The 25557-nt window shown below is 31.3% G+C and overlaps 1 protein-coding gene across 1 annotated transcript; it reads right to left on the minus strand.

Moving 5' to 3' along the window:
- Positions 1–28: 28 nt before the first annotated feature.
- LOC145328685 (hemocyanin II-like) lies at positions 29–25201 on the minus strand. Its single transcript, XM_080172471.1, has 45 exons — positions 25098–25201; positions 24685–24711; positions 23928–23998; positions 23387–23486; positions 22716–22780; positions 22135–22184; positions 21676–21734; positions 21278–21307; positions 21142–21159; positions 20432–20523; positions 19820–19954; positions 19468–19517; positions 18637–18716; positions 18353–18379; positions 17962–18000; positions 17792–17819; positions 16842–16958; positions 15822–15899; positions 13859–13918; positions 12041–12112; positions 11305–11365; positions 10869–10885; positions 10417–10454; positions 10038–10065; positions 9720–9759; positions 9446–9488; positions 9169–9221; positions 8655–8725; positions 8046–8114; positions 7678–7780; positions 6392–6468; positions 6082–6153; positions 5782–5804; positions 5278–5386; positions 4438–4481; positions 3703–3797; positions 2994–3078; positions 2657–2674; positions 2445–2466; positions 1858–1950; positions 1436–1464; positions 1334–1363; positions 1231–1262; positions 636–762; positions 29–354 (listed from the first exon to the last, which is right to left on the minus strand). Exons 1-45 carry the CDS (start codon positions 25126–25128, stop codon positions 251–253), a joined length of 2712 nt encoding a protein of 903 aa, XP_080028597.1. The 5' UTR covers positions 25129–25201; the 3' UTR covers positions 29–250.
- Positions 25202–25557: the final 356 nt, after the last annotated feature.

Genomic DNA, 25557 nt, shown 5'->3' on the forward strand with positions numbered 1-25557 from the left:
TTTTATTGTTTATTGTGTATTAGATTTGACAAATTGATGGTAAAAGATAGGTATACCTACATAGGAAATAAGTATAACTATTTTTAAATTGAAGACGGAGAAAGTCCCTTAAAAAAACCAGCATGTTACGTCATAAAAAGGAGGGATTATTTATCTCTTTTTTAGGGGTTTTCTTTCCCACTTCTCCTCTCCTCATCCCTCATTTTTATGACGTCATTAAGAGACTTTCTTCGTCTTCTTTATTATTTTTTTATTTTTTAGTTGTCACTTCAGTTATTGGATCATTGTTTGTTGTTTGTTTAATGGTTGCCGTTCCACTTTCAGTTTGATTATCATCCTGGTTTGTCACGTTATCTAAGTAGGAAATATTCGTTGAACACATAAACTACTGATTCGATTAATCAGAATTATTTTCAGAAAAGCGTAGTAATGGTCCTGGGTCCTTTATCTTTAGGTCTTTTGCTCTGTCACCAAATGAAAGGGTTTCATACCTATTAGTCTTCTTATAATCATTAATTGTATGTTAAATTTAACAACAAAAAGGATTGAATTATTTTAGAATTTGCAACGTTATTTTAACTATTCATCTACCATTAATGCTAGTAATAAAATTTTCTTATAAAAAGTAGCCATACCCGTTACTTTATCTTCTTTGGCCTTTTCTGTGGTATTTTTATCATCAGCATTATTATTAAGATTATCAGCTGTTTCATGGTCATCTTTGCCTTTATCTCTGGGTCCAACACACAAACCAAATGCTGCCTAAATTTTTCATTCAAATTTTGTAAGTTTACCGGTGATTTTCATCAGCACCAATCAAGTACAGAACTTCTTTTTTAAAACGAAGGTGGGTTGTTTTTTCTTTATATATAACCCATGAGGTATCCTAACCCTGTGGAGATACCATGTACCCAATAAAATCTAGCTTGACTTAGTCTAATGTAAAATACAATTACACGAAAAACTAATCCCCGTCTCCTTATATTCTTATTTGATTTTAAAAATAGGGGAGGGGGTAAGGTTTTTACGCGCGACTAGGCACTTTGAGGGAAACTGCCGTAAGATGCTTAGCTTATTTGTAAAACATTTCAACGAAAATTTATAAATACATTAGGCCTACTGGGTCTATATAAAGCTTGCTATGGATCAGAACCAAGTTGATCAAGTCGTTTCAGAGATCTTTTGTCACAAACAAAGGAAACCTTACAGTTGTATTTTATAGATATTTACCTCATCCTTGCAAGAGAGCCAGCTAACAACACCTTAAAAAACTTTTCATAAAAATAATCAAGATGTTGAAAAATCAAAAAACAAAAGTGTAATTTTCCTTTACCTTTAAAATTCATTGCTTTACATGTTTCGCCTATAAACAAAATCAAAGTAAAGATACAATATATCTAACTATTTTTATTTATTATAGTAAAAACATTCTTACCCTTTCTTTCATCTAGCCAATAAAAAGCTCTGAAAAAAAGCAATTTTTAGGAAAATTTACATTATTACTTTTTTTGGTTATTTAGCTGGTCATTTTTAATCCGCAGAAAACCAACCCATAATTATTTAGCTTGGTTAAAGCATAAAAAACGGAAAGAAATTATTGAAATTGCACAACATATCTTAATATACAATGTGTTTGGTTATTCCTGTTTATAAGGCAAGACATGTTCCCTACACTACTAATAATATTGAAACTCTACAAAGTTTTAAGACAAGAATTTGCCCCTTTTTAATAAATTTACATTTACACCCTCTAAAAATGTTTTGGTAGTTTGTAGATACTTTTGAGGAGCATATTGAATTGAGAGTATTTATCCCCCAAATAGATTTGTTATTAGGGAGATAGATAATTTTTTTTACTTTTCGTCATTATTCATCATGTTAAGGATAGATAATTCCAACTCCTTGACAGTTTCAGTTCCATGGCCATCATCTAACATTTCTTTACAATCACTGCAATAGATAGATACTAGCGGTTACGGGGGTGTGAGGGTTAGTCGAAAACTACCCATTTTCAAATCAGTTTTAATAGAAAAATCATTTTGGGAGGGGAGGTTAATTTTTTTGTAGGGGCTGTTTCTCCTGGGAAGGTGGTGGCACCCTCCACTAAAATAGTTATAAACATGCCCAGTACCTATGTGAAGCTTGATGAAATATTTGGTAGCTAAACTTCTTTATCAAAAATTCCATAAGACAAGTCTTTACCCAACGTTAAAATCAATTGATGCATGTTAAGAGGGGATGCACCACAATGTATAATGGTCCCAAAAGACTTTAAACTTATACTCTTTGGGACTTCCATGGAATCTTGATTAGAATCAAAACTAGAAGTGTTCAATGATTTTTAATCTACAAAAGCGGTAATTTTGTTTATTATCATTTAGGATGTAGTGTAAATAAATTTATTGTTTATTTTTTATCAATCAGGATCTTTGAATAGATATTACCTTTTATTAGTGTCAGCACTAACTAAATATTTTGATCAATTACTCAAACTATACATGATTTGTGAAATAGTAGCAAAGACTTTTTCAAAACGGTAAGTTAAGAATAATAACACAAATTACAAGGATATTAGATATTAACGATAGACACGAACACTAATAGGGTAGCTGCGCCATTGAAAAATATGCTTAGATTTATTATGATCAAAATATTCCTTTGTATGGTCTTCTACTCCTAATTTAATATCATATTTTTTTTATTACTGAATGCTTTGTTTAAGTCAAATTGATTATAATTACCATTTAATTTCATTTAGATTCTAAAGAGAAAATTTACAAATATTAAATTATGTTTTTTTACGCTGATCTTATTTTTATTGTTTCATGGCTTTTATCTGAAATTCATAAATGGTTATGGGAATGTGCTTCATAGTCTAAGGCATTCCCTAATAAACTCGTCTTAAATACTTTTTTTTAATGTCTTAAGTAAGGGCGCGGTTAAATCCAAAACACAAACTCATTACCATGGATTTTTTTATAAAAAAATAATATTCCTGTAACATATTTTTTGATCCGGACAAAATACAAGTTTTCTGGGTATAGATCCACGTCCGTATAGATCATCTGACCTTTCCTCCTAAAGTTTATAATTTAAATTAAATAACTTCAAAATTTATTCCGATGAAAAAAGACAATAAATTAACTGTTGTAATAGCATTTTGCAATACCACAACCACTGACATAAATTTTGTTCATGCTTAGCCGCAGGTTGAAGTTTGTTTGTTTTTCCACATTTTTTCAATATTTTTATTAAGCACATATAATATTAGTTTTAGTATTTATCAGTCTACCCGTTCATGTTTTAGACTGTTGGTGGATTTACATAAATTTAACACATTAATGTCATATGATTTATTTGGAGACAATGACAGATGTCATAATTTATTTACAATTCCAGCATACACCCTCATTTACTTATGGAAACTCTTTTTATGTTAAAAGTTAGAATATTAGAGCCCCGAAGGGTTACATCTCGTCAAAGACATTAGGAGGGTTTTTAATAATTCAAAACTACTACTACTTTGCCTGTATGAAATTACTGAAGTAAATCGAAAATGAGGAGTAAGGGGGGGGAGGTAGTCTTTTGTTTGCTTATTACTATTAGTCAGGTTACGTTCGGTAATATTGGGTACTGGGTGGTTCCGTAAGTATAGGCCTCCAGGCAACAACTGTGTTGCATTTTTAAGGTTAATTTATATACCTTAGAAGAGAAAAATCCAATGTCTGCAGTTAAGGCTTGGGGTTGTATTCCTCCAGGTTGAAACATTTCTGGAACACATGCAGTTGTCTCTTCACCTTAATATAATAATAGTATTATATAGTTAAGATATGTTTTGCGTTAGATCCTATAGGCAACATATATATAACACATGCAGTTGTCTCTTCACTTGTATTTAAGATATCCTATATTTTCCTCGAAGATGTATGAAGCGATGGGAAGTGTCATATGTGATGTCATAAAAACAGCGTATAGTAGGAGGGATGAGAGGAGAAGTGGGAAAGGAAACCTCTACCAAAAGAGATGGATTTAGACATATTTATATGGCATCACACAAGACACTTTCCAGCGATTCTGTACTATGTTGGTTCCTATATTTTAGTTTAACCTCGCCAAGAGAAATTATATCCTACTATCTATCCCAAAGAATTGTTTGACATAATATTTACGTGCTGGGAATTTAACATCCTTTCCTAATACATTCTTAGTGATTTTTTTAAGACTTCGATGTAGGATAAGTATAGATGTATAATTTAGACAGCTAACTGGCCAAAGTGGTGGAGATCGTTTTTCATCCTTTAGCAAAACACCCCCTCTATTCTTTTACTTTAATGTTGTAGGAAGTCTTCGAGATGTAAGATTTTAAAGAACTGCCGTATAATATTAAAATTAATGTATAAAAAAAACACCGTTTCAAATAAGAAATACAATGATAACCTGTATGAACTATTTTCACAATAGCAGATATTGATCCAAAATATCTAGAATAGAATGAAACATAAAAAGTTTTAGTTAGTTTTGTCTTTAGGAAGGTCAGGAAAAGATATTTATAAAGCTTTCCTGAAAAGTACAACCTATCCTGATCATCAATTTTGAGATCTTTAGCTTCAGATAAGAAGAACCTTACTACTTATGGATATAAATGCTCGTTCAGTCAGGTATTAGGCTGAACTAGAGCACTCTCAGGGGAATAAAAAACCGTACTAATTAGCCATAAGTGCAAGGCCCCCAACTCATAAGTTGGTTGAGCTCTTTAGTCGAAATTTCATTCCTTACTCGTCATGGGGTAATGGCGCAATGGGTAGGATGTTGGCCTGGAAATCTAAGGGTTCCCGGTTCAAGACCTGCCACGTGCAAATTTAACTCTAATGAATTAAGCCATACTGATGAGCCCTAAAAGGGCGAATCACTGTGTCTAAGGATACTTTATATAATAGGATAAGTTTATATAAATTTGTGTTTAATTTTTTTTGTAAGGTTGCTAAATTGGTATTCTGTTTAAGGAAATATTTTCAAGAATTGATTATTGGGATACTTCTATTATAAGATTGTACCTTAGTATCCTAGTAATCAGTATACCAAAAATCAGAAGACGAATAAGATAATTATATAATTATAAAATTGTATCAAAACGTTTTTAAAATAAACATGTTTTAAATGGCTCTACGGACTTCATAACGATTATAATTTCGTTTCAAGTTCGAACAATAAGATATAACCAACCATTACAGACGTACGGGCAAAACCTAGTTAAGAAAATTTTAAAAAATTGAGAACCTGTTTTGATTGTTAAAAATATCTTGGTGTGGAAAATTCCAATTTCTGTTGAAAGGAAACCCATATTCTTTGTTATCATCCACAATCCATTGATTCTCTTTTTTCATTGCTAGCAACATTCAATGGAAAATGAATGACAGGGTTATGTTAGGTTAGGTTAATAAGGGTTATGTCAGTCCCACATGGATAGGGCCTTACAAGATAAGATATCCACACTGGGGAAAAAAACAAACAAGTTTTTAAGTTTTTAAAAAGTAGAAATAAAGTGTTTTTTTGTGGTTCACTCAACTCAGAAAAAAAGAAACTACCCATCCATGAAAAGAACACTACCCATTATCAATATGTTCAATTATCATGAAAATTTGAAAAGAATAGGATACTTTTAACATGCCTAAATCAGCTATTAGAGCTATCTGCTATGACTTAAACCAATCCTAAATGTAGAAAATATTCGCTTTTAAAAACCCAAAATCAAAAAATTTTCAGTGACAAAAAATTATTTACCTTTTGTGCTACTTCCACACATACTAAAACAAGAACAATTATCTATAAGTTGCGTATTATTGGAGGTTAACAAAGCATTTAATGAAAAATAGTAAAAGAAATGAAATAGACAGTAGTAAAAATTCAAAAAACTGACGAAACCTCGTAGGTTAAAGTTATACTTACAGACACATACAATCATAGAATAGCTGCACTATTAAAAAACTGAATGCTTTTTATAAAATCAAAATAAACTTTATACATATTAAATATCTGGACTTGCTATCAACAAGCCAATTTTTTCTTACTGTAAAAACTTACGGATTATGTAAAACTGGATGCTCTCCTACATTTACTCTATGGTCCCAAACATCAGAAACAAATACTAAAACTCTGAAAATAGTATCTCCATGTAGATTTGTCAGGGTGTTATTGGATAATTTTTCTTCTAATAATCTTTTACTTTTGTCACCCTATATTTGTACGTCAAAGACAGCAAGTTATATTCAAATTTTGAAACTAAAAGAAGAGTTTCATATTCCACATAACTATTCCATAATTGTAAGGCAAAAGATTTACAACATATTTTGTTAATTAAAAAAAATTTGCTCTTTATGTTTGTAAATGATACCTGAATTCTAAAGGTTTTCTATTGCCACCTTTTGGTAAAAGTAGATGATACGGCCATCCACAGTCGTTTACATCAATCTATAATAGAAAATTGTTGTTACTTTCTAATTAAACTATGGTAGCTTTGCTCAAAGAGTAGGGTGGGATTACTACTTTAAAGAGATTTTCTCCAAAAATATAAAATAATTGGGAAAATGGGTTTAGTTAATGTTTTCAGGCCAATTTTTCATTTAACGGTTGCTATTATCTTTCAGCAAAAAATTAGATCATCTACTCTTGCCTTAAATGTAGCTTCCCGAAGAAGCTTATAGTTCCTAATAAAAATTACATCATACAATACAAATGACCAAGGACAGGTCAGTATACGTTTTACCAACAACTTCTTCAAGCCCCCCTGAGAGGAGAAAACTTTAGAGAAGTGGATGGAGTAAAGTTTTCAGATTTAAGGAAAAATGCAAAACTTAAACATTTTATCACATAAATTCCAATAATTTCCAGGGAGTAAGGGAGGGGACAATGGGCAATTAATTCAATATAAGAGTTATCAAAGAAAGGGCATGAAATCCAGTTTAATTCAATAGATTTGTAGGAAATTATAAAGGGATTGTTAATTGAATAATAGATTTACATAGCGTCATGTAAAGTGAAATCACAATTTGTTTTTGATGAAATATATTGAGGTTTTTTGGTGTGATTTTTATATTAAAAGATTATTGGACCCGGCCAGCTGCTAGCAAGAATATGACTGCCCCTTTTTATTCTGTTTATTTCCCTTGCCCCTTGCCCCCAGCTCCCTTCTCCTTTCTCCCCGTCTGCTACATTCCAAACTAACACAACGAGTGTTTATTTCCCTTCCCCCCACTTCCCTTATCCCTTCTCCCCGTCTGCAATATTCAAAACATACATAACGAGTAGCGGCATTCTATGCGCAAGTCCCCAAACTCAGTCAGAAACTGCTAAATTCTTGCACATTCCCTTTAAGCCAGTCCCCAAAGTCTGAGACTCCTAAAAATTGAATATTCGATCCATTGTCCCCTCCCTTACTCCCTGAATAATTTCTGTTTTAGAAGTGTCTAAAAAGATCAGCCGTGTGACGTCATAAAAATGAGGGATGATAGGAAAAGTGGAAAAGGAAACTCCTAAAAAATATGGATAACCCCTCATTTTTTTTGACGTCACACGGCTGATTTTTTTAGACACTTTGTAAAGCTTCGTTTTTAATTCTAAAAAGTTATTTTTTCGCAATAAGCTTTTCAGATGAGTATAAAAAATAAAGAAACCTGTCACCTGTTTTACAAAGGTAGAATTTACATCAAATCTTCTAATTTCAGGATAAACTTGTCCATTAATGTAGTAAGTAAATCTATCTATCTCAATATGTTTCTTCAATCTGACAAATATTTTTTAATGAATTAAAAATCATGTATTTTAAATTTATCATCGATAAAATTTGTAGGTAAAAAAAAGTAAGTTTTTCCTCAAATTTTAGTTGAATATAAGGGGGAAAGGGGGGCTGGGGTTTTTTCTTTATGTCAAACCCAGGGGAGCTAACCTGTACCCAATAAAACCTAACGTACTCTTATTCTAAAATTAATGCAAATTAAGGGGAGTTTATGTTCTTGACAAGGCATACTGACTGTGTATTTAAATCTTACTCTGAATTAACTGATCCAATAAAAATTCTGATCATAACTTTCTTCACTTGAAAAAAGGGATTCCACAACCTAGAAAATAGTTTTTGCTTGATATTAATCTGCAATAGCTAAGGTGAAATAATGTACAGGAAGTACACAACTAGAGAAAATGCACATAAAATTAAACTTTATAAAGTGTCTATGTGCATTATGCTCTCCTTGTGCTTTATTAGCTTTTTTCAAATCTGAGCGATAAGTAATCAGATATGCGGAGAAAGTGTATTGTGATAAACAGTATCAAAGGCTAGTTTTATGTCAAAATAACACAAATAAAAATATTACATTCTAGATTATTAATCGAACATGATATAATAGTTATTTCTCGCATCGTATTATAAACGGCTTTCCGCGGATATAGAATGTACAATCATAAGATTAAAACCAGTTTTTTTAGCCGGTGCCTTTGGCTGGATATAATACGATGCTAGACATAGTTTTTTCGTATGGATGAGAACCGGTTCCTATCCACCGGATTCGAATGAATACGAGAAATTTTTTTTACAAAATTTTGAATTTGGTAGTCTGTAATTAATGATCAATATTAAAAATATAAATATAATAATACTTTACTTTATGTCAAATTCGTATGGTTGGTGGTTTAATTTGTAATGGTTTTCTACCTTCTCCCAAAAAGTTTCTACCTGAGTAAAAAAGTTTAATATTTTTCAATTTTTTTTTCTGATATTAAAGGATAATACAATGAACTATATATTGATGAACACCTCTTCAAAATGCAATAAATCTAGCATAGAAACTTTGAGGACCAGTATTATTTATAGTTCATAGATACAAGTATTTAAAGATTTCATATCTTTAAATTAAATATCTGCAAGTGGAATTACTTGAATCTTACACTAGATTTTCTGAACCTTGTAGTTGGATAAAATGACGATCTCACCCATCCCCCTCTTTACCCCATCCCATTCCCTACTGGATAAACAAACTGACAAATAAATGACAGGGGAAAAGGCTACCTAGATTGTCGCAAATTTTCCCCTGTCATAATATCCACGTATATTATTCATTTATATCATACGTATTACAAATTCCAGCTTATTACTATGATAAATCTCCAAATTCAAACCTGATTTATCTCCTTGCACCTAGAGTGTAATGAAATTCCCAGAACTTGTAATCCTACAAAATAACGAAAAAATCTTTTAATTGGATACACGGTATTGGGACAAATAGTCTCAAAAATCAGCCATGTGACGTCATACAAACGATGGATTATCCATCCCTTTTTTAGGGGTTTTCTTTCCCACTTCTCCTCTTATTTTTATGGTGTTACATGGCTGATTTTTGAGACACTTTGTCCTGCTACTACAAAAATTAATGGAATTTAAGATTTTAAACATTACCTTGAGGAGGCATTACATCAACAAAAGAATATGTATATTTTTCCTAAAAATATACATATTTTGTGAATTTTTAACTTTTGATTTCAACTTACTATAAAGGGCTTTGTTTAAGGCTTCATCAGGCTTGTACACAAAAATTAACAGTTTTTCAAAACAAAATAAAATAAATTTTAAAAGAGTAAAACAATTTAATATTTTTTCACAGAAACGCATCATTTACACTACAATAGCAGAATTTATATAAATTCGATAACGAACCATAATACATACTTACAAAATATTTGAACCAAATTCTATTTATTTCAGTATGAATTCTACAATTTAAAAGAAATTAATCTATTTGATAATCAGTAGCAGCTAAAAAAACTGCAGCCATAGTTAGCAACCTCTAATTTAGTATTTCTATTTGCATTCTTATAGCTGGCAGCTTAAATATAAATAATATTTTTGTAAATTACAAAGTGATTGATTACATAATGATTGATCCATTAAGCTTTAAAAAACATAAAATATGTTATTGAAAATTTATAAATACATAATATGTATTACATATACTTATTTAGATATTAAAAGTCATATTTATACTAACAACCTGTAAAATACTGGAGGTCTTGCAGACACTAAAACATAAAAGATAAAAGTAATCTTATTTTATTTCCCAGTATGGCTTTGAAACCATTTAATATCTGCTGGATTATAACCGGTTCTGAGCCATACTGAAAAATCATATATCATATCATATTATAGACAATTTTTAACGAATAATAAAACTTATTAATAATACAAAATTTTTAGTTGGATCATTGGCCCTTTGGGGCTAACAAAACAGAAATTAATATTATAATTTACTATCCGCGAAAAGTTGTCTATAACAAGATGTAATAAATATTAAATAACTAATATAACTTTTATTTTAATTCACTAACTTTTTATAATCAGACTTTATGGACACTTTTAAAATAAAATCTTACCGGCAAAAGATTCCAATAACTGCATATCACAATCATCCCTTTGTTAAATCAAAAACAAATTTATTATTACATAAAACTTGGATTTATATTTTTAAAACTAAATACATATTGCTTAAAATTCTTTTATATTAGCGGGTTCTCTCTTTTTCTCAAGTTGATCAAATACCGACCACCCGATTTATTTGAAAAATATTAAAAATAAGAGAGGGTTGGGTCGTTTTTCTTATATTCGTTTTGTCATTAGATATGTTAGGTAATGTTATCTATAGTACTGTGCAGCCAACAGGGTTAGGGCACCTCATGTGTTTAAGAAACTGGTGTATGTGTATGTGTGTCTGTAACGCTATACGTTTCTTGCAGTGTTTAAGATTTTGTAAAAGGGGTTGGACTGTAGTAAAATCTGTGTGTGACCTTATTCAAATTTGTGTGTATACAAAAGTAATAAATCCTACCTTAAACAGTTATGTAGCTGAAAAATAAACTTTTAACAAGAACAAGTTTTTATTAAAAAATAAAGAACAATAACAATTATGTTCAAATGGTTTACTAGAATCGCACATGCTAATTGAATTTAGCCTAATAATAAATATGCTAATTCTTAAATAGTATCTAACCTAACTTGTCTAAAACCTATTTTATGAAATGGGTAGTAGGGATGGGACATTGGGCTGAAAGTTACACTGGTATCCTAAGTTTTAAAATCACTTTTTTTTACTCATTGGCTCAAAGCGTTTTATACTCTTAGTCAACTTTGATTAGTTGGTTCAAAACTAGTAGTGCCCAAACTTTTTAAACCAATAATTTTAATCTACAGAAGGGGTAGTTTGGTATTGTATATTAGTTTTTCATCCATTATCTTTTCCCTTAAGATCCCTGATTAAATCTAACCTTAGCATGATATCCAAAGTCAGCAATTTTCCCATAGTCTTCTAAGGGTACGTTTCCTGCACTAGGATACACACATGGGTTAATACAAGAAATATTAATTTTGTCCAGTATCGCATCAAAACCGATTAATACCCGGTGTATTAGTACCGGTTCGTAGCCATACTGAAAAATTATTTATGATATCGAATTATATTGGGTATTCTATGGATATAAAAAAAAGTACGATAACAATACCTTTTTTAGCCTATGACTTTAACATTGAGGGTTAAAAAATTGTTTCTAATCTTGTAAATGTACAGTTTATATCTGCGGAGAGCTGTATATAATACGATGCGATAAATAACTATTCTCCTTAATAAACTTTCTTAATTTTTTGGCAGATTATAGTTTTTAAAGAAAAAATTGAGTTTAATAAAAAGAGCCGGCGTCATAAATATTCATTTTAGTGATTTATTTCAAAAAACTTCTAAATCTAGATTTTTAGTTGTTGTTACTGCGCTAATAAGGAAAATTAAAGCTTTTTATAGGGCCTATAAAAAATTTAGTCATACTAGCCTACCATTGCATGGTAAATTAAAATGTATACTGGCCTGTCATTGGTAATTTAGTCTGTGTATTGGCCTATTAGTCATTTGTATTGTATGAGGTCATTTTTTACAGGCAAATCAAAGATCTTCAGGAAAATTAAAGTTAATCGAAGTTACTTTGCAAAAATAAACAATAAACAAGGAATTACTTGTGTAAAGCAAGCAGGCTTCTTGTTAATTCATTAACACTCTTCTTTGAAAGCTTACACTGAAATCTCGAACTGAAAATATATACAGTAGCTTTGCCCTTTACAATATTTTCTAAAGTTCTTGTGAAACAATTTTTGTTTAGTATATAGTTCAAAGTTTTTCCGCTAGGCGTCTCAAAAATACATTGTATTGATATTAATATTTAGTCTCTAATGTAAAGTATCAAAAATAATTAAATTTTAAACAAATTTGCTAAAGTACAATATTATAACTATTTATAACAAAAAGTTACAAATATATTTTTTGAAGAACATGTATAATACTTTATTAAATATACAGACGCTTCTTATGATACAAATATGGTTACGGTTTCTGTAACTAGGGATTTTTCTAGGTAGGATAAAATCCTGTCCAGAGAATACGGTCACCCATTTAAAATTTTCTATTTTCTGGAGGTCAATTTAATGACCCACTGAGACAAATTGGTAAAAGCTGAATGTCAGATACGATATCTGGAATCACTTGGCAAATTAAGGTGAGCTAGGAAAAAATATACTATCCCCGCTGTAAAACATCGTGAGACCTTCAACAAACTAACAGGAAGCTCTACTAAAAGTTGTAGATAGTTCGTATTCAGATCTTATTGGACATCAGAATACGGGGTTTTCCCTCAAAGTGCCAGGCAAGCACAGAAACCACCTTGTTTCGGAACGCAATGCCTAGCCGTTCTCGAAATCTTATCTCGAAGCCCTCCGAATGACCAACATAGTGAAGTTTACGAATGTGTATTTATTACCATGAAAACAGTAAGTCTAAAACAAAAATATAAGAATTAATTACATAAAATTAATTGTTATTATCTTGTAACATCGAGGTTGCGTGATTTTAATTTAATAAAAAATATGAATTTTCTAAAAAACTTAAAATTGGCACGAATCATATTAAATCGCATCAGAAATTGATAATTTTGGAATAAAATAATCAATAACATAAAAGTAAATATTCGTATATCAAAACTTAGCAGTTAAATGGTCTATTTGCTGAAAAATTAATGATTTAAATTTCTTCATAAAATTGTACCATTCTACGCTTATTTTCAAGAATTAAAAGATAAATTCTTACCACATATGATGTCAAACTAAGCAGGAAGGCTTATTTGAGATCTTCCACACATCAGAGCGCATGTATATTCAAGCAATACATTATTTTCATTCACGTAGCTCCTCACGTGGGACTTATCAAAGGAAAAGTGCGCGTCTCTCTTGTTTGTTTACAAGCCACGCGCGGAGATAGTTAGGAATGCCACGTAACACACTCATTCTCTGGGGAATTTTGGTGTAAGGAAAAAGGGATTAATGGGTTCGAACTTGCCGGGGAATACAAGAAATACATACCGACACACACCTCCTTATGCCTCCCTATTTTCAATTTATTTCAATTAAGTCCGGGAGGGGGGGGGGGCAGTACTCAACAACGCACGTTTAGGGAAACCACCAAAACTACTTTAGCGTGTAGATTATAACTTTACTAGCTTTTGCATCCAAAGCATATTGTGACTCTACATTCGAAGGGGTAGGAAAATTGATTAAACTATACCGAGACTTAAATCTAAAAAAAAAATTGTGTTTTGCTCTTTTAAAATGAAGAACTCAATCTGATCAGCATATAATGAAATCTTGTATAACCAAACAAAACTTAGTTACAAACATTACTTAATAAAATAGCATAGAGTAGCCACAGTTTATTTAGCATGTTGTTAGTAGCGATGCTACTCTATAATTCAAAATGTCCGTCCGTCCGTTGTTTTATCTATTTACCTGTGATAATCTCTGAGAACGCCATGAGGGTCATTTATCTCATTAATTGTATATTCTGTGCTAGAAAATATAATATGTGTAAAATATTAAACAAGGAAGACAACATCCAAAAAAGATCTAAATTGTAGGACAAACAAACATTAACACTTGTAGATTGTCAGAACTAAATAAGCGGAATATAAATGTAGAGAGTCTAAAGAAAATTGTAACCAAATTTGTTGCAAAACTGCTTAAATAAAGGATACATTTTTAGGCATTAATTTTAGAGATTCTTTGTTTATAACATTGTACTATGTTGTCCTAGAAGTCAGTATTCCAAATTTAGATAAATAGGGTAATTATAGAATATAAAAAGTTGTTAAAAAAGCTAAAATTTGGTATGTTTTAAATGGATGTTCGGACTTTCTTGTAAAGATTATAGAGTTTCTAAGCTTCCTAAAACGAATTGAACGGACGGACGGACGAAACGACCCTCACTAAAAATAGTTAAAGCCATTGTCAGGATCTGTAGGAAGCTTCTCTGTATAGAGGAACCATTTTGGTTTTGTGGTTAGCTAAATTCTTTGGACAAACATACAAACATATCAGTATTGAAAAAAATTGGTGTCCTTATAAAAGAAAATATCGGGTATAGTCCCTCTTGTGGCAACGCCTCTTACGGGACGTTTCGTCATATTTTTACAATGGCTTTTGATAGGCTATTATAGGTGTATTGAGTGATTAAACGTTTCAACCACTTATTTAAATCTACAGAGTAGTAATTTTGTGTATCATAATTGGGGATATTGTTCATCAATTTCTAGGTCATTGCAGGGATAAGGGATGGGAAACGTAAGAAAATATTATTCCAGGCCTATTTTCCAACTAGGCCTAAAAAACTAGTTTCGGGATGACGCAGTAGTTAGATTTGAAAACTATGAACAATGATGAAATAGCTATTATATGAATGCAAAGAAAAAAAGTATAGAATAGAATTCAGGTAGTTGATTTCACCAATCATAAAATATAATAAAAACTTTTCAAAGAACCAATATGTTAGTGGCTTTAAGTAGAATCCCGTTATTACTTCGCCAACCCCCCCCCCCCCATTTAAAAAAAAAGTTTTTTTTGAGATGGTTAAATCTGATTTATTTTCAAACATTTTAAGGGGGGATCTACTTCATCCCAAAATTTGTATTTAGAAATAAACACCGCTTTAGCCCCCCAGCTTTAATAAATAAATTAAGTAGATTTGAATAAGTACATGGGTAACATTCTATCAACTAATTGTTCCATAGCATACATATAAATCAAGAATTTTAAAAAAAATTTATTTTACGTTAAATATTAACAGAAAAGTTCAATTAAGTGTGCAATAATTTTTACCAAAATTAATGAAAATTTTTTTTTAACAAAACACAGTACACTTTTATTTACATATTGAACTAGTTTTGTATTTGTAATCATTTAGGTGGGTTATCAATTCCACATGAAATGTAACTTTTAAATTGTCTAAAGACAATGAGTTTTTCACATTGTTCTAAAGTATAAAATGTTGAATCCTACTCAGTCTTCAAAAAACGATCTCTCAATTTATGTTTTGCTATATGGACATTTATTAATGTGTAGATTTAATAATAAGTTGATGTGATTGAACGTCATATATATTGTTGTCCTTCTGATAGCAGAAACTTTCCATTGTTGTCTTTCTAATAGCAGAAATTTATGTTTGCTTGAATTAATTTAGCCAATAATGAACTGGGGGACGCGTTTGTTATTAATAATTGGTTAATGCTAAAAGCAAGTTTCGGGCTATTGGATATTAGCCTACAGCCAATAATGAACTGGCGAAAATGAGTTGATTTTATAGGCAAAAAAGAAAAGTTGCCCCATCACTTTAAAAAGGAGGCTGAGACCTAATTTTCGGTCAGGTTTCCCATCCCTTATCCCTGGGTCATTGTCTTATCCCTTATTCTGTAGTCACCTAAATTCTGCCAGCTGATGTTGTGGGGTAAATTGTTCTATTGGAGACAAACCTTCGTTCTGTCTCTCTAGATCATATCTAAAACAAGGATGACAACATTCATAAGTAGTGAAGCTCAAAATAATCATATATAGGTGTATAAACGGACAAAGAAAGTTAAAGATCAAATATTCATGGGTCATAAAAAAGTAAAAAGAGAGAGAATATGTTTTTATTGATAAAATTAAAATTGCAAAATCTTTTGTAGTATGCTCACAAACTTATGAACCATAAAAAATATTACTATTATGTCACATAAAGTTTATATCTCTAAAAAACTATTAAAATTTTTGTAATGATGTTGGAGTTGCAACGATTTCTTATTTGTGCTAGGTTTTAAAACAATAGGATAATTCTAACATCAATAGATTGACAGTCAGATTTAGATATGCACCTAAGTGTAGAAAGGTTCTTTTTGAAAAAAATAAGGTTTCAGTGGAATTAAGTAGCAAAGCTATTCTATAATCATAAATTTCTGTCTGTCCGTCGGTTAGAAACGGAATGATGAAATCATCAATTTCTTAGAGGCTCATCAAGATCTCCTATACCAATGTGCGTCCGTCTGTCTGTCATTCATGCTACAAAATACATTTTGTATAATTATATGTATTAGGTTTCGTGATCTTGTTTTTATTCAATATATAACATCCGCTCTATATAACACTTTGTTTGTTAGTCAATCCTTGATTTTTTGTGCTTTGATACTTAATATTACGTTTGACTGTAGAGATTTTTTTTAAAGGAAGGATTAAATTGGTTCCAGCACAAACGCTGGAGTGACAAATGTCAGAGTGCACAAATGAAGGAATATCTAAATTATTTTTAAACAGTTTAGGTTAGGTTAAATAAGCATTCATGTAGGCATTTGGAAAAACCTATAAGATGTCTTAAAATAGGTTAGGTTAGGCTAAGTTTCCATTCCGACGTTTGTCACTTCTTTGTTTGTTTATCCTAGGACCTTTAAATTAACATGAAAATTACCTTTGTAATAAGAGATTATGAAAATAGAAGAATCTTTCATAAATTCTGTGCTTAGGTTCCCTAATTCTGTTGAGATCATGCCAGTATGCATGCATCACATGCACATCATTATCCTCTCTAAATATTATACAATTAGTTAGGTTCCCAAATTCTGTTGAGATCATGCCAGTATGCTTGCATCATGTGCACATCATTATCCTCTCTAAATATTATACAATTAGTTAGGTTCCCAAATTCTGTTGAGATCATGCCAGTATGCATGCATCACATGCACATCATTATCCTCTCTAAATATTATACAATTAGTTAGGTTCCCAAATTCTGTTGAGATCATGCCAGTATGCTTGCATCATGTGCACATCATTATCCTCTCTAAATATTATACAATTAGTTAGGTTCCCAAATTCTGTTGAGATCATGCCAGTATGCATGCATCACATGCACATCATTATCCTCTCTAAATATTATACAAGTAGTTAGGTTCCCTAATTCTGTTGAGATCATGCCAGTATGCTTGCATCATGTGTACATCATTATCCTCTCTAAATATTATACAAGTAGTTAGGTTCCCTAATTCTGTTGAGATCATGCCAGTATGCATGCATAACATGCTTATCTTCTCTAAATATTATACATTATTTAATTTTTCATAAAATCTAGAGGCCTCTATGGAAACTATGATTTCCCCTTATTAAGAAATTACCTGTAACAAATGAAGATTTTAATTCATAATTATTTGTGTTTCACTTTAGGTCGGGTTTTAGTTTAGATAAGGTACAGGGCAGCCCCACAGGGTTAGGACACTGCTGGGTATAGGCCCCGCTGGGTATTGACTCCCACAGGTGTTAGGCATAAAGAAAAAAGTAAATCTCTCCTCTTTTCATTTTTTTAAAAAAGGGCAGGAGAAATTCCGTCCGTTTTCAGGCTATGATGTGTTAACTTTATTTTACCTTAAATAATCTAACTTCGCCTCATCACCTTGTAAAATTAAAATCATTAAATCTTTTATAATACTAATTATTATCTTTAAATAATTACAATTTTAAACAGATCAAAAGATGGCTATTTTCTTTTGTCTTAATGTAAATTTTCTGAAATGGAATGTTTTTAATTTTTATACCTGGTACTCGTGAAGGAATGTTGAGTGATGACCAAGACCCTTGATTTTTAAATTTATGTATATGTATTGTAATTAACTTTGTCAGTCAGTCCGTAACAATATTGGGTAAATGTGCTTTTCTCGGCTAATGTTTGAGATTTAAGAGTGTTGATTTTTGGTTACGGTATCCTTTACTAAATAGCATTCATTTTACAACTTACGTTGTCAGTCTATCGGTCATAGTATAAAAGACATAATTGTTTATTTTGTCAAAGGTTTCGTGATTTTCTATTTTTTGATAATCACGTATTCACTCCCTTTTCATGACAACCTGTTCTCTAACTCACTTTGTTCTTTTGTTTCTTCATGATTTGATTTGCACTTAGTGATGTTAAATTAACAAAAAACTTACCGTCAATTGATAAACTATCGGCATAATCTAAAATCAAGTATTTATTTTAAGTAGCGAATCTACTTTATAAGTGCTCTTGACTGTATTTTCATCAGTAATGATACAGTTTTCTGATTTTTATTAGTAACATACATATATATTCTATTAGACGTCATATTTTTTAATTTCATTTTTGTCTAAATATCTTTAAGATCCAGCAGGCAAAACTAAACCGATGGCCTACATTCAGTTTAATCCCTATAATCGAGTTATTTGCTGATTTATTAAAAAAATAATTTTCTCACCAGCGAATGGCAATTGTTCTGGAGCAACTGTCAATTCTTTTATTAAATCTTCTATTCTTATGTTCATGAAATCATCATCTCTAAATTAATTTGATTAGTAAAACCAGGGATCTAAAGGGATGAGATAGTGGCCGATAAATTGATGTACATCCCTAATGATGATACACTAAATTACTAATTCTGTAGATTAAAATTAGTGGTTGAGACGTTTGTACACCCAACTTAATGAATCAACCAATCAAAGTTCACTAATGTCCCTGAAGTTGTTAAGCCAACGAATAAAAAAATTTATTATAAATCTTTGGGGACTAGTGAAATAAACAGCCCATTGTCCTCTCTCTCTCTCTCTCTCTCTCTCTCTCTCTCTCTCTCTCTCTCTCTCTCTCTCTCTCTCTCTCTCTCTCTCTCTCTTTCTCTCTCTCTCTCTCTCTCTCTCTCTCTCTCTCTCTCTCTCTCTCTCTCTCTCTCTCTCTCTCTCTCTCTCTCTCTCTCTCTCTCTCTCTCTCTCTCTCTCTCTCTCTCTCTCTCTCTCTATTAGAAACAGTGGCTTGTGGTAGAGGTATCAAAAACCCCCATTGAAATTGAAATTGGAGACCCCTGTATTCTCATTTTTTCAAACCACCTAATGGTTTAACACTCCCTGGTTATTTGCTCTGCACGCAACTGTTTACAAATAAATATAGAAAGTCTAGATTCCCAATCTCTTAATTAGACCAAAAAGGAACCAGTGTAAGAACAATCCAACCATATCATTGGTTAGAAAGTTTACACATTCTGGCGGCAAAAACTATATGTAGTTATTGATCAGCTGCGCTACAAAAACAAATTAACCTTTCTTCTGCAGCTAATTTAATTCCATATTTTACCAGTTGCAATGCTTTCTGAAATAAAAAAATGGTTAAAATTACTGAACATGTTGTAATAATGGTTTTAAAATCACGAAACTTATTATTCAAGTGAGGATGTGAACATTATTTTACAAGCGGAAATAAGAAATTAAATTGTATTAAAAACTTGCAGGGCAACCACGAATCCAATAAAACCTAACATTACCTAAAGTAAGTCACAAATACATGAAAATTTTTTTTTTCAAAATAAGGGTGAGACGGGGTTTCCTGTGCTTAACTAGACATTTTGAGGGAAACCGCCAGACTTTGAGGCTTGAACAGACTTTGAAACCTACCTTATTATTCCATTCGCTGACATCTGTAATCAAAGCCTTGGCCACATAGATGAAATCTTTCCCATCCAAAAAGGTCAACTTTTCCCCCAGCTTATTTTTTGTGTCATGCCATTCCGGATCAAATTGGCCATAATGCTAAAATTAAATTTTTTTTAGTTTGAAATTGTCAACAACATTTTTTTTTAAAAGCAAAGCTTTTCTATAATTAGGGTTTGTAGGCTCATCCATACGTTTGTAAGTCCATAAGTAACGTATAGCTAATATTGTTAATTTAGTTACGTTAGATTTTATGGAATTCAAACCTTCTATGATGATTCTATTATAGTCGGGTACGATTTAGACAGCAAAGCAAATCTATAATCGTTTCAAAAAAGTCAGAATCCATTTAAAATATTTATCAACGCCATTAAAATGTTTTCAATAGTAAAGTTATCCTATTCATCTGATTTTTAATCTCATAAAAGTTAATTTCTATGGCAACAAGGTACAATATTGTAAGCGAAGCATATTTATAATCAATTCCTAAATATGTAACGTGTCCTTAATAAACATTATCATGTATTTACACAATTTTACAACAAATTTATATTCAATTTTGTTTTATAAATTTACCTCCAAATCAAATCGTTGAATAAAATCCGCGAGATGCTTTACATATTTACATCTCATATTTGTATCCTTGTTTTCACCCTTACAATCTACATCTGTGCCGTAATAGTTAAGATAATTATATGGATCTAGTGCAGTTTACGGTAAAATGGTCCTTATTTCTCCTACAATCCATGAACTTTAAAAGCTGCTTGCTGCCAAACGGCTAAACATATATGTTATGTTCTCATACGAACAAATAATCTGGAATAGCCAAGATCTAATGATGATCAGGAAAGCTTGACGAAAGAAAACATGCATGATTTTTTCGCGCATTTAAGTTAGCTGCGAGAGTATTGGCAATTACAGATTATTTTGGTCTGCTGTTTGACCGCTGGCAAGTTCATAGATTTTTGGCTTTTATCGTTGCAACGAAAGGAACATTTTTACCGCGAACTGCACCTGATCCAAAATTATAATAATATAAGTAACAGAATGTAATTTTGTGTCTGCAGCTTATGATCTTGATAACCACTGGACCATTATTGTTCTTTTTACAATAAAGTTTAAAAGCTAATTTAGGGAAGGGTACATTCACCCTCCCAAGAGAAATCACCCATCAAAAAAATTCCTAACAAAAATTTAAAAAAGGGGGGGGGGGTCGACATAAAATTCCTCACTTCCCCTAGAAGCCTTTAGAGACATAGAAGATTGTAAATGTATAAAGTAAATACCTTTTTTTCGGTGAAATTCTGAAAAATAATATTACTTGTTAAATAACTTTTCCTAAGTAGCTAAAACTACTAAAACAATTGGTTTTATGAAACTTTAATTTACAAACTAATATTTCTATACTATAAGTTTTCTTACCTTTTATAGCTTTTACGTACTGTTCCGCGTCTAAGAAAATAAAAAAAGTAAATTGACAATTTTTAACATTTCAGTTTATTCTAGGATATCTGCTTTTCCTATAATGTTTAGCACTGAACCCCCCCCTTCCCCCTGAATTTAAAAAAAATTTAAAATATATTGGGGTAGTTTTTAATTAATCCAAAACCTGCGGGGCTATCAGTACCCAACATTATCTAACCTAACCTGACCTAAAGTAATAAACAAACAATTTAAAAACTCCCCTCCCCCACCAACAAGAAATGGTTTTCAATTTATTTAAAAGTTAAGAGTATGGGGGCTTGGTGTTCAAATTTAAAAGTTATGAGTATGGGGGCTTGGTTTTCAAAATGGCCTATTGGGGGAAACCCATTAATTACCTTTCAATTGCTTTCCAAGATTTGTGGATATAAATTTCTTTCCTGCGTCGTTTTTATTCCTGAATTTATTTTATGAGTAATTGTTCAAATAAGGAAACAATGATTTATATGTCCATAAGTAGCGCAGCAGTGAAAGGTGCTTTTCCTCAAGTGCTTAGCAAGTACAGTGAACCCCCACTTATTGTTCTTATAATTTTAAAATAAGAATAGATTTGATTTTTTTGTTTGTGTGTAATCCCTAAACTTCCTTCTTTTAAAAGTCACAAAGCCTTGTAATATAATATAAAGTATTTTTGTTGTGACACAGTATAGTACGCATTGACATACCCTACTTATAGAATAACTGCACAACTAACATACTCTTTATATCTAACAATAATATCGTAGCTCAACTTTGTTGTTGAAATATTCTGGATTTTAATTAAATTCGAAATGTTTTTTTTCTTGTTTTTTTTTCACCTTAGCCTTTTAACGTCTGTGATTGCAGACACAATTAATTCTCCATTTATCTAGAAATAGAATTTAAATCAAGAAAAAAATGATAAGTACATTCACATTCATTGCTTCTTTCACCGTATATATGAGGCGGGGGAGGTCTTAAAATAGCCTAAAACCACTCCAAGATATTCATAAAGCTTCCTTGTATAGGCAACCTATTCGGACAATTATGTTTTGAAGTCTGTAGCTTCAGATAAATAAACAACTACTTTATAAATTATGAGTAATGTGCATTGAAAGTTAAATATAAAAAAAAAAACAGTAAACTGTTATTAAATGAAACAGAAATTCGTAAAATTCTGAAAATTAAGTAGAATTGAGTTACCAGAAAATAAGAATTTATTTATTACGAAACCTTGTAAGATATAGTATTTATATCTATAATACAAAGTCTGTCTGGAGCTTAAAATCTCAGTTGAACCGATTGGGCTCTACTCTTCAGGGAATATACCAACTGGTCCTGTGATGGTTTTTAAAAAGGGGGGAGGTCTACTAACCTTACCCAACCCCAAAAAATAAAGTAAAGAAGTAAAACTTCGTACCTTACTATCGTCCTCTGCCATTTTTATTAATTTTAGCATATAATCATCCAGATTTTCAAAACCATCTAAAGCAAGTTAAAAAGATGTAGCTTTATAAAATTATAATTAATAAGTAATTATATTTCTGCTTTTACACGCGGTTTCCCCCAAAGTACCTGGCGAGCACCGACTCTCCCCGATCTGATTTTTAAATTAAATAAAAATTAATGAGGAGTAACTCGTGGAGCCTCTTCTTGCGGTATCCTAACCCTGCGGAGCTACCCAGTACTAAATATAACCTAACCTAACTTAACCTGACATAAAAAAAATGAACAACCAAACGAAACCACTCCCCCTTTTTTCCAAAAAGTGGAGAAGGAAGGGGGTTGATTTTGTACTACTTTATGATTAATTAGCAGTTGTACCACTTTCATCTAGGAGGTCTACATTCAAAGAAGTAGAGATGGAAAGAAAAATCTGAAACCCATTCTAAACCATTCTAAAGTCTTATATCTAAACATTACCTATGCTAAAACCATTCTAGGACCTATATGAAGCTTCCCTTAAATGGGGAACCTATTCGGTTTAGTAGATATTCAGATCTTAAGCTTCAGACAAAAAAAACGCTTACTACTTTATATAATAGGATGTAATGTTTAAAAGACATATATTATCTATGCTAAAAAAGTTACCTTGTTTAAAACAACCAAAACTTTCTAGGCCTAGCAAAGCCTTTGCAATTTTATCTTTAGATTGTTCAAACTTATCTGGGGAACTCAAAAAATTACATTCCTAAATAAAACAAAAACAAATTTAAGTATTGTTTTAAAGTTTTTTTTAAAAATAGGGTCGGTTCGTCCCAGCCTCTACTAATAACGAAATTAATTCGGGGAAAAATCACGAAACCTATACGTGTTTTTCAGCTGTCGTTGGGGGGCAACACATCGTAAAATTGACGACCTCTCCATTTGCCCCCCAAATATTATTTGAGATTTTTTTCGCTTGTTGGTTATACCTTATTCCTGGGTTCGTCCGCTTGTACGTATAGCGATTGTCGTGGCAGCATAGAAATAGGGACAGAAATATAGTCTAAACAATCCTAAGTCTTTAATCTAAAATTGAAATAATCTAACAATCCAAGGACGTATGAAAACCTTCAAAATATAAATTTTCTTATTATTTTTTATTCTTACCTTACAAATTTTTTTTTAATGATTTTTGGATATACCTTACCTTTCCACACGTTGTGTTTAGGATAAAATCCACTGTTGTTTTAATATCACATTTGTCACTAACTGCTAAAACTAAATAACACAGAAATTTGTTATTTTTATTTTTATAAAACAGCAAAATCACGAAACCTATTGAATAAAATATTTCTTTGATGCTTTCCCTCAGAGTGCCTAGACAGCACACAGAACCCCCCTATTATTTTTAAACAGATTTTTTCTTTAAGCCTAACCCACTATAACTTAACTTATGCGGGGCTACCCTGTACCCAATAGAACCTAACTTAAAAAAAAAACTACAAACATACGAAAAACAACCTATCCTTCCTAATTTTTGTTCATATTTTATTTACTAAGTATTGACTAAAATAGTGTATTTTTTTCATGGCAATCTGCTAGTAGAATTTATTTATAACAGATCTATAGTATAGATGTATATACAGATAAATAATTGCCCCCCTTGCCCAAGGACATTTTTTTGTCTGCTAGCAAATTGTTTTCTGCTATATGGCTATATTCCTGACACTATTGGTTGATTTTCAAAGACCCAATTGAGAGTTTGCAACAGGTCCTTGGCATGGGGACATATAGTTATTTAACCCCTTTCCCCTCTAGTGTTTTAATTTAATATTTAAATTTGATTTAAGCACCTAAACAGGTTTAAATTCACGGCTTTAATTAGCTGAAGCGTGGCTGCCGAGCCCTTGCTATTTGCCTAAACTAAAGTATTAATAATATAATCAAAGTAATAATAAACTTACCTCTAAAATTCCCAGAAAAATTGCAAACTAACAAAAAAAAAAATAGTATTATAACATATTAAAACTTTGTATTATTATTTTCATAGAATTTGCATTAAAGCAAACAATTTTACATAAACATTTTGATTAAATGCAATAAGAGACAGTCATTAGTTCATTACTATAGCAAAATTAACAAATATTTTTTAGACAATTACAGCAAATGCAAATTCAACAACAGTAACAACAGCAAAAATCAAGAAATAATAATTCTGCATACTTATAAAAGAAGTAACAGGATGTCTGTCTGTTTGTTTGTACCGATAGATCTCGCTAACCTCTGAACCGACATGGTTCTCCTTTATAGGGTAGCTTCTTATAGCTTGTCAGATGGACAGACAGTACTATAAATAATTATTGTCTATAGATTATACCTGCAATAAATAAGAACAAATTTATTTTCATATTTGTATCAATCCAATTTTGGTTAATCTATTGCATCAGTCATTTTTAAATAAAACATTTTGAAAGCCTAAATTTTGAATAAAAATTTTGTTTTATACATGGGTTCTATAAAGCTACAATATAATTTGTCAAAATATATAATAACTAGCGGCTAAGACAGACCCACAAGGCCTCTAGGGGCCCTTGAGGGGAGTGGGTGAGTCGACTCCCTAACTTTCTTCTTGGGAGGGAAGTTGTAACCTCCCTAAAATAGTTATAAACCTTCCTGGGACCTATGAAAAGCTACCCTGTAAAGGAGAAATATATCAGTTCAGCGAGATCCTTGGGTACACACAAACAAACATCATTTTACCTTATAATAAGGATTATAATAAGGATTGTATTTTAGAAGAAAGCCTCATATAAAAGAACTAGAGGTGGCGTTCTAAA

Source organism: Acartia tonsa, chromosome 9 (assembly GCF_053477335.1).
Source record: "Acartia tonsa isolate MP-2025a chromosome 9, ASM5347733v1, whole genome shotgun sequence".
NCBI classification, from domain to species: domain Eukaryota; kingdom Metazoa; phylum Arthropoda; class Copepoda; order Calanoida; family Acartiidae; genus Acartia; species Acartia tonsa.